At 36.6% G+C, this 10,296-nt stretch overlaps 1 protein-coding gene across 2 annotated transcripts in view; it reads left to right on the forward strand.

The window, feature by feature from the left end:
- Positions 1–234: 234 nt before the first annotated feature.
- The window catches only part of ANGPT1 (angiopoietin 1), a 106,353-nt gene continuing 96,291 nt past the window's right edge, over positions 235–10,296 (forward strand). For both annotated transcript variants that reach the window (XM_077748214.1, XM_077748215.1), the window contains exon 1: positions 235–389. In XM_077748214.1, the coding sequence (XP_077604340.1) occupies positions 258–389 (132 nt within the window). In that variant the 5' untranslated portion in view covers positions 235–257. The remainder of the gene's footprint in view (positions 390–10,296) is intronic.

A 10,296-nucleotide genomic window follows, 5' to 3' on the forward strand; every position in this document is an offset into this window, starting at 1 on the left:
TGCGAATTTTCATTATGATTGTGAGGATTATATTTATCAGTATATTAGGAGTTTGTTAGCAACTGGGTTCCTGTGCACTCTGCTCCCATTTTCCCAACTCCCAGAAATGCAGGAGATCCCTGCCAGATGGCTGATTTGCCAGCTGTGTCTTGTTTTGTCATTGTAAATATTACATTTTCCAACTGAGAAGCTTTGCTTATAACGTAGTATGTTTTGTCCTTTATCTCTTGCAGATTGAGAATTACATTGTGGAAAATATGAAGTCGGAGATGGCCCAGATACAGCAGAATGCAGTCCAGAACCACACGGCCACCATGCTCGAGATAGGAACCAGCCTTCTCTCTCAGACCGCAGAACAGACCAGAAAGCTGACAGATGTTGAGACCCAGGTACACCCCTGGTCCAGAGTCGACAATCTCTCAACTGAGAAGATTTTTTTTTCCCTTTAGCTTACTCCATAAACACAGAGCACATTTCACTACTGAGATTGGGGAAGCATATACATTTTTGTTTATTGGTAATAACAACAATGACTGCCTGACATGCTATGCATGTTTCTTTTGATTTAATGAGGGTTGGTAGATTTAGCTTTGTGTGTGTTTGTGAAAACACAACTGGCAAAGGACTTAATCAGCATTTAAATTCAAATAAACACTGCAGCTACCAACTGTGATATGATATGTGTCAAACAAAATAACCATTTGGGTCAAATTGGTGCCTTTGAAGTACATTTTTGACCTGTCTTGTTTCATCTCTGATAATACACTAGCCATATGGCACCTGCAGAGGTTTTATGCATTCAGTAAATAGTCAGGAAAACCAAAATGAACTGATCAGCAATGTGTAGCTTTTCTTATTCAGCATGATTTTATAATGAGAAGTCAATTACATATATATATATTATATATATATNCTTTATGTACAATCATACTTATTCCAGTACAAATCAGTAAGTTGTCCTTTAATCAGCACTGTCACAAACCTACCATTACAATTGAGTGAAAATCTTTTTGGTGATTTGAAGATGATTTCTTGGCCCCTTTTTAATCATGGAAATAGTTGTTCCCTTTACTATTCTGAAACCCAGGGGATGATTCTATCTCAGTGTAGTTGATTTCTGGAATTGAAGTGAAAAAAAATTCTTAAATGATAAACTGAGGCACATTGAATTGTCCAGAGTTTATTTGGGCATACATCAACTCAAACTGAGCAGCATTTAGCTAAAAGTGGTTAGGAACACTCCACTGTGGGAGCTAAGGGAAAGGCTGTAACAGAGAAGATGCGGAAGCAAATCAAGGAAGTTATTTGATTGACAAAAGTCTAAACGGTGGCTTTATTTCAGGAAACCTAGCTGGCTGTTTGTGATTGGTTGGTCTCAACTTCCATTTTCTTCAATTCAGATGTAATGACTCTGGCTTAGGCTTTGATTTACTTATTATGTAGGTTACAAAGGCATTAGAGCCACCTGAGTCTAATAGCCTCATTATTTAATTATTTTGACAATATAAATTCAAAAATAAGATGAAATCTTATTTCCATTTTATTTTGTTTCTGTTAATGGCATCGCAGATCATATAATGATATTTGAAAATCAATAACAATGACAGTTTATCTGGATAGAGCATTATATATTATACATATAACTTTCCCATGTACAAATGATTTTTATAAAAACCATTTAAAGCAGACAAGAGGTCAGAAAAGCTTGAGCAATTTTTCACATTGATATGGATAGTGAATTGAATATGACACTCTCTTCTATCTCTCTTGATTAGTAGTACTAATAATTAAACTAATTAAATAAGAACTTAAATGTGGATTACATTGGAGCATTAAACCATATGGGCTTTGGAAAATATTTTTTGCTGCACACTGTTATCAGATAACCACGAAGGATGGGGAAGGGAAGGCTACATGTTATAACTAAAATGTATGAGACTTTATATAACCACTTATTATCATACTAAGCAAGCATGGTGATCTGTGAACATTGGCTTCCTGTGGTATAAATAATATGAGAGTATTTTCTCTTATTTTTTTTTTAGAACAGAAACTCACCATCTCCTACAAAGCATTCTGTATATTCAAAAACTGAAACAACACAATGAATACTACCATACCTGAGTGAATATTTGAAATGTTTATGCATTTATAACTTTTAATGACTTGCATGGCAGGGTTTTATTTTTTCCATCCCCCAAATCCTTTTGAGCTATTTTTACTCTTTCTGCCTAGCAGTTTGAGTTGTGGGGGGAAAGTCCCATTTTCAGCATCTTAATGTACAAACTATTAAGATGCATGTTAAGATTTTAACTTGTCTGCATCTTTAGGCTAAAAGATTTGTACTTTATGGAAAATAGCACAGAAAATTCATAGGAAAAAACCTTCTAAAGTTTTTTTTTTTTTTAGTTTTAGCTAAAACTAAAGAGTCATTAAAAGCCAATGAAAATTTATTAGCTGCACCAAAAAGAATTCTAAGATAGCTAAAACCTGCAAAATATCTTAAAAACTAACAAATCTATAAGCACTTGCAATAAGAGAGAGGTAGAGAAGGAAGTCAATGGCTCAAACCAACTATGTCCTACCTTAAGAAGTAAATCCTGGGAGTTCTTTTCTTTTGCATTTTTAAAATTTATTTTTATTTATTTATTTTGCTAGAGAGAAGATGTAGGCCAGGGAGGGGTAGAGCAAGAATCCCAAGCAGGCTTCATGCTGTCAGTGCACAGCTCAACCCTAGGCTCTATGTCACGAACTGTGAGATCATGACCTGAGCCAGAGTTGAACACTTAACCGATTGAGCCACCCAGGAGCCCCTTTATTTTCATTTTAATGTCTTCCAATTGTCTGTGCTTTTGTAAAGCTCTGATGCTCCAAAATGTTTTCATCTATGGTGCTTTGTTGAACCTTTGCCACAAGACTTGTTTGTTCTACTTAGCGTTGCCGTTCAAGTGCACTCAAGTACAGATGCAGGGGCAAGTTTGCAAAATGAATCCTAAACTATTCCTTAATCTAAATCCATTCTATTCTTTAATAATAAGCATTTATAAACCAGTAGATCCTTTTGTGCTATCCAAGTATGCTCCTACGTTTTTACTCCATATTAGTCCTCCTTTGTTTCATGTTGGTAAGTGCTGCTTTTCCTAAACTGACTTCAGGTCCTCAGTTATTTTAGGACCTGATATCAATAGTTTTGCAATGTATTTTAGTGTTCTAACTTTTTCATAATGATGCTATAAAGACAAGTAACTTACTTATTTCTAGTCTTCTGTCTAGATATTCTAGACTTGAGCTTAACACAAGGTGACAGAAACATGGTTTTACTGCAATGGCAATTAAAAATACTTATATGTTTAATAAGTATTTTAATCAGAAAAGAAATAGATAATGAGCACATCTAAATGACCCCACTAGCCATGGTGGTGGGAATCAGGCGCCAACACCATGCCGGTACCTTCCTCTTCAGCCTAGCTTGTAGTGTTTTTCTCACTCTGTTACCAGTTTGTACCAATATCTCCTTTACTTCCAGTTCCTCTTTCCAAGTGTGCACTGTGAAGGAGTTAGTTTCAAACATTATTCATGTCCCTTTCTGTAGTAGAAGTCCACTTCTGTCTTCTACCTTGTGCCTATTTTGATTAGAGGTGCACTAATAGACAAACTATTAAAATCCACCTCTTGGGGCGCCTGGGTGGCTTAGTCGGTTAAGCGTCCGACTTTCGCTTAGGTCACGATCTCACGGTTCGTGGGTTCAAGCCCCGCATCGGGCTCTGTGCTGACTGTCATCTCAGAGCCTGGAGCCTGTTTCAGTCTGTGACTCCCTCTCTCTCTGACCCTCCCCTGCTCACGCTGTTTCTCTCTCTCTCCTAGAAATGGATAAAACATTTAAAAAAATAATAAAAAATAAATAAAATCCACCTCTCATAATTAGTGTTTGACTCTGTCCTAAGAAATTTTACATATATTAGCTACTTAATGCTTTAATAACAAATCCTGTGGGGTGGGTACTATCACCATTCCTTATATGTAAGTGATGAATCACTACACTGTGTTCCTGAAATCATTATTACACTATACGTTAACTAACTTGGATTTAAATAAAGTTTAAAAATTAGAAAAAATATAGTAAAGATGTGGGAACTGAAATCCAAAGAGGTGAAGCAATTTGTCCTGAGTGAAACAACTAGTGGTAAATGTGAAAGTAAAAATTTGCCCCCAGGAAGTCTGGCATCAGAGTAGACATGTTTTACTGGCTCCCTCTGTATCTATTCTGCCTTGCTCAAGGTTCCTTTCTCTAAGATTTTTTCAGCTAAATGGGCCCAAGCAGAGGGTAAAATGGAAATCAGAAAAGACAAAAGTAATATGAACCTAATAGTAGCAACAGAATATTTTCTATAAATGATACGGACACTGCTGCTGTTGCTGTTCTGCTGTTGATGATGGCACCACCAATTATTGCCACTTGGCCATGTGCCTGCACATTGTCTCAGGGGATCCTAGAATCCAGTGTTGTCCTTGCCACTTACTGGCTGGGTAACTAACTATAGGGTAGTTCCTTAGACACTTGGCCTATGTTTCCTCTAATTTCCAGTTATTTATATAGGAACCATAGTGTTAGTAATGGAACTTAACCAAATTTTAAAAGGTATCTTTTGAGTATCTTCTTGATGCAAGAAGTTTTAACAGGTACTATATAGAATACAACAGTAAGTAAAGCAATCCTTATGCTCAGTGGGCTTAATTGATTTAATGCAGCAAAACTTGTCTAAACCATTTCTTTCTTAACTTTCCATCAAATTAATTAGCTGTGAAGCCTTTTCTTATTGCCATAAAGTGCATCTTTCCAGTCTCCTACTGTGGGAGTTTCATTGACCAACGGCCCCAGCTGCTGTGCTCTGAAATCCATCACTGTGTTGATGCAGAAGGCACAATTCCCAGTGGCCACTTCTAGCCAGTGACATGTTGTAGCAGCAATACTTACTCAGACCTACCCCTGGGAGCTGTTGGACTCCACTGACATGTGACTTTGGTTTAAGGGCTCTCCCTCAGCCTTGCTGAACTTTCTCACAACTTCCCTGGAGGCCAAGACTTCCACTTAATCTCTTTCCCTTCCCTTTCTTCTTCACTGTGATTAGACCCGCATCCTAGTCTGAAGGTGCACCTAGAGAACTCTGTCTTCTTCCAAATTTTCCATTACAGGTATTTTCCCTAATAAATTTCTTATATGTGTAATCTCATTTTATCATCTGCTTCTCAGAGGTCATACACCTGTTCTTTGGACTTCAATTGTACAATTGCAAATTTAAGCCAGTTCAGGAATAGTTTAATCAATGAGCATCAATCTCTAGATAGAAATGGGTTTGAAAGGGCAACTCTCAAAGTTGAGCCACTGGATCTTTAACTTGAAGAGAGAATAGTTGAATGAATATGTCCTAGTTAAAATGGCAATAAAATAAATTTGCCAATGGGTCATCCAAGAAAAATACCCTAGTAATTAACTTTCTTAAAAGATCTAGAAAAAGTGGTTGATAACCCATTTGAAGAGGTCTCAGTGAACTATGACCCATAGGTCAAATTTGAATTGCCAGCTCTTTTTATAAATAAAGTTTTTATTGAACACAGCTACACTCATTCATCTATATGTTGTATATGACTGCTTTCCCAATAAAACGCCAGACTTGAGTAGTTGTATCAGAAACCATATGGCCCACCAATATATTTATTATCAGCCCTTTATAGAAAAAGCTGGCAACCTTTATACTTGAATACAAATTTCTGGAGAGCAAGGATTTTGTCTGTCTTGTTCACTGCTCTACTTAAAATAGCACTTGGTATACAGTAGACCCTTAATAAATGCTTGTCAAATGATCTATCAACTAATACTAGTCCTTAACTTCTGTCGATATCAGCCCAGCGCTCCCAAGATCAAAGATAGTGTCTTAAAGAATATATGTTGATTGTTCTTTATACCCATAAATAGCTGATGGGTCAGAATAGGGCTTTGAATAGAAGCACTCTACTGCAAAGTTACCTTGACCAACTAAGAACATTGGATGATAGCATTTTCTCTATAGTCTAAGGAGCATGAGAAATTTGGTCACTTTCCTGCTTCATAGTGCTAGTTTAGTGTTGGAGTGGGGAAAGAAGTCAGATGCCATTAGCTGCGACAAACAGAAGATGTCATAGTGATTGTAAAGAAACCATTTCAAAAGCAGGGGAGATACTGACTGAGGGGAGGTACCTTTCTTAGCCAGAGAGAAGCTGCTTGTGTACAGCTCCATGAGCCTGTAGGAAAGAAGTCAGACTCCGGAGACAGACTATCTGGGTTCCATTCTGATTCCTCTGCACATTAGCTCTGTAATATATGTACTGTCTGTACTAAATTCTATAACCCAATGAAATTTTCCTCATGCTATTTATATATAATACAAATAAAATATAAAATATTACATATAACAATAAGATAGTATTAATTCTGTAACATTATGACTAAGATTAACAGTAATTTCTAAGATCAGCTAATTTTCACATTCAAGTTTCCTCAATTCTATAAAAACTTTCATAGGTATTTTATTTTTTTTAAGCTGTAATATAGTCCCTTTTAATTGGAGCAATCTTCTGATTTTTTTTCTTGAGATTTTTAAGACACCAAGCCCATTGTTTTTGTAGACCATCCCATATTCTGAACTTCTCTGAGTATTTCTTTGTGATGCATTTCAATTTACTAATTCATTCTGCATTTCTTTAAACTGGAAGTTAAGTCTGAAGGCTTGATTAGATTTAGTTGAGCACTGTGGTGGGAGTTCTTTGTAGAATTACTCACCACTTCCTATTGCATCTTATCAGGAAGCACAAATGCCAGCTTGCCACACTCTAAGTGATGCTACTTTAACTCAGGGCAGAAGCCTTCATGTCTCTCCATCCTAGTTGTCTATTTTCACCTTGGAGATTAACAGATAACCTGGAGAGTGGCACTTTGTCACACTGCCCACCATTGACCAAATAAATTATTTCATCAATTTTGTAAAATGGTGTTCTTCTGATTCCTTGAACACATACCAGCCTTTATTCCATTGTAAAAATCTAATTACCAAGGCACCATACTTCATGTTATATTTTTCATTTGAAAAATATAATTAAAATAAAAAGAAGTATAAACTACAAACAAAGCTGATTTCAAAGTTAATATGCTGTTGAAGGAAATGTTCTTTTGTGAGAGATTTTCCTTTTAAACAAGATCAGAGGTACTCTTAAAAGTATTAAAGGTAAGCTGGCTGAAATTCTTTAACTCACTTTGTTTGTAAAACTAGTAATTTTTATTTTAAAATTTTTATTTATTTTTTAATGAAAGAACTAACATTTAATTCATAACTCCTCAGTTTCAAGTCTTATGTCTTTATAAGGAAGACATCCCTCCTTCCCTCCCTTCTTCCCTTCCTCCTCCCTTCCCTCCTTCCTTCCTTCCCTTCCTCCTTTCTTCCTTCCCTTCCTTCTTCCTTCCTTCCCTCCTTCCTTCCTTCCTCCCTCCCTCCCTCTCTCCCTTCCTTCCTTCCTTCTTTCCTCCTTCCTTCTTCCCTCCCTCTTTCTTTCTTTCTTTTCTTTCTTTCTTTCTTTCTTCTTTCTTTCTTTCTTTCTTTCTTTCTTTCTTTCTTTCTTTCTTTCTTTCTTTCTAGATGTACTTTGGAATGTGTTTAGGCTAAAGAATGAAATGTCTTAGTCATTTTAATACAATGCTTAGAATATTGCTAAGCAGCAAGTTTCATAGACACATGGCAAGAAAGTAGTCAATTTGTCATAGTTTCTTGTACAATTCTCTTGGTTGCTCATTTTGAACTTTAGGCCTCTGTTAATACATCAGTGAAGAGAATGGAAATAAAGCAGTTATTTGGTCAAAGTGATGGGAAAATAAAAGAAGGGATTGGTATTTGTGTTCTAAGTGACCTGAGATGACCTGACACCTAGCCTGGACTAAGTGAGATTTGAGATCTGTCTCTCTGCTTCTTTTATATTCAGATGCTTCTTTGGATTTAGATTTTAGATTGTTATCATTGAAGGCCCACTAACATTCATGTGGCCTACTATCCTCTCCCTGTCAATGACCCAATTTGAAAAATAATTTACTATCCATTGTCTAGCATATCATCCAACAATAGCTCTAACTGTGCCAGTATGCCACCCCATGATGGGTACTGGCAGCTTGGAGGGCTCCAGATGGAGTAGTCCTGCCTCTGTGTAACTGACATCCTCCTGGGGGTAGAGAAACAGCAAATAAGTGAACAGACAGGATAATTTCCAATAGTGATGATTTTATAAAGCCAGTAAAACAGGGTGACTTGATGGTGGATAATGGGGGACTTATATTTCAAACAGTTGCCAGGAAGGGCCTCCATAAGCAAGAACTGGTTGATAAGAAATTAGCCATGCATCTGGGATACAGTGGGCAACTGCAAATGCAAAGGCCCTGAGGTAGCAATGAATTTGGCATGTTGGGGTGGCAGGAAGAAAGACAATGCGAGTAGAGCATAATAAACAGAGGTAATGGGAGGATGAGATCTAAGAAGTAAGTGGTGTTCTGATCACATAGGACCCTGTGGACCAGGCTAAGAACTTTGGAATTTATTCTGATTGCCAAGAGAAGCAATTAGCATATTTGACATTGGTGATGACATAAGGTGAGTTATGTTTTTAAAAGATCATTCTTGTGTTATGTAGCAAACTGACACAGGAGGTAGGACAAAGCGGAGAAAAATTAGGAGCTATTGTAGTCTCCAGATTTACATATAGATAGTTTCCTTTTCAATTTCAGATAGCTCCATTCTGTTCTCAGTATTCTCTCATGTCCTTCTCAGACATGGAGAAGAACTACTTTTGTTCTTTGTAAAATAAAAATTTTGGTATTTGAGAATGTCTGCAAGTGTTATCAGAGTGTATGATAAATAAGGGAGAAAGTAGATTTTGTTTAACTGCATATAATATGCCTGATTTGGTGAAACAATGTACCTTTCATTCATTCAATCAATATTGTCTCTCAGTACCAAGCACTGTTCTATCACCAAAAGATATAGATATCTCATCCCTTATTTAATTGTGTGTATATATATGTATATATATGTATATATTTATATGTATATAAAATTTATATGTATATATGTATACATATATATGTATAAATTCTAGTTAATAAACACAAACAAAAAACTTGCCTAGACAAAAATATGTTTAACAGTTCAAAGTTAAATTGTATGTATCCGCAATCTTAACATTCTCCACCATTCTCTTCTCTGGACTGCTTTGAACTCTGTCTTCAAATCCCAGTTCTTGCTCCTGTTTTTCCTCAAATGAATTGACTCAGTATAGGAAAATTATTTTTTTTAACTCCAAAACACTGCATAAGTATTGATTAGTAGTAGTAACTTTTAGATTGGCTTTCAGATCTATATTTATGACAGTTTTATAAATGAATCATAGAAACTTCTAAGTTTTTGTAATGTTTCTTTATTTTTGAGAGAGAGAGAGAGAGAGCTAGTGGAGGAGGTACAGAGGGAGAGGGACAGAGGATCCAAAGTGGGCTTCGTGTTGATAGCAGTGAGCCCAACTAGGCTCGAACTCACGAACCTTGAGAACATGACCTGAGCCAAAGTTGGTTGCTCAACTGACTGAGCCACCCAGGCACCCCAAAACTTCGAACTTTCTTAAAGCACAGATGCCCCATCATGCTATTCTCTTCCCTACTCCTTCACCCTCCAACATGTCACCCCTCTCCCACAGTGGGACTGAGACTACGGTGAGGAGTGTGGGATTGGGTCATGCAAATGAAATAATACATGTGCAGGCGCAGATCCTGTCTTTATTTTAAAATTACATTATGTTCAGCATGGATATTTTTGCGCTAATTTTGATCTTTCAAAATGTTGCATTACAATATTATGTTGATTACTGAATTCCTTGTCATCTCCTTAAATTTTGCAACTGAGAAAATTGCCTCTCTCATCTCTCCCTAGTCCTTGTCCTGCTCTCTTGCAAATCCATTCCCTTCCCCCACAACCTCTGTAGCCCAAATCTAGCCCTGGCCATATCAGTATATTTTGGAAAGGTCATGTAAATCTAATATAATCCTAGGTTTAGACCTGCTACAGAAAAGGAGGAAAACTCTAATGGTGTCATTTTTAGAAGAGGGCTTTTAGATTGATATTGGCCCTCCAGAAGTATTTCCAGGTCCCTTTCAAGAAGTAGTTCTCTCTCCTTTTTTTTAAGTTTTTTTTTTTTTTTTTTTTTTTTTTTTGAGAGAGAGAAAGAAAACAC

Source organism: Crocuta crocuta, unplaced genomic scaffold (genome assembly GCF_008692635.1).
Source record: "Crocuta crocuta isolate KB4526 unplaced genomic scaffold, BGI_CrCroc_1.0 scaffold39, whole genome shotgun sequence".
Classification (NCBI taxonomy): Eukaryota; Metazoa; Chordata; class Mammalia; order Carnivora; family Hyaenidae; genus Crocuta; species Crocuta crocuta.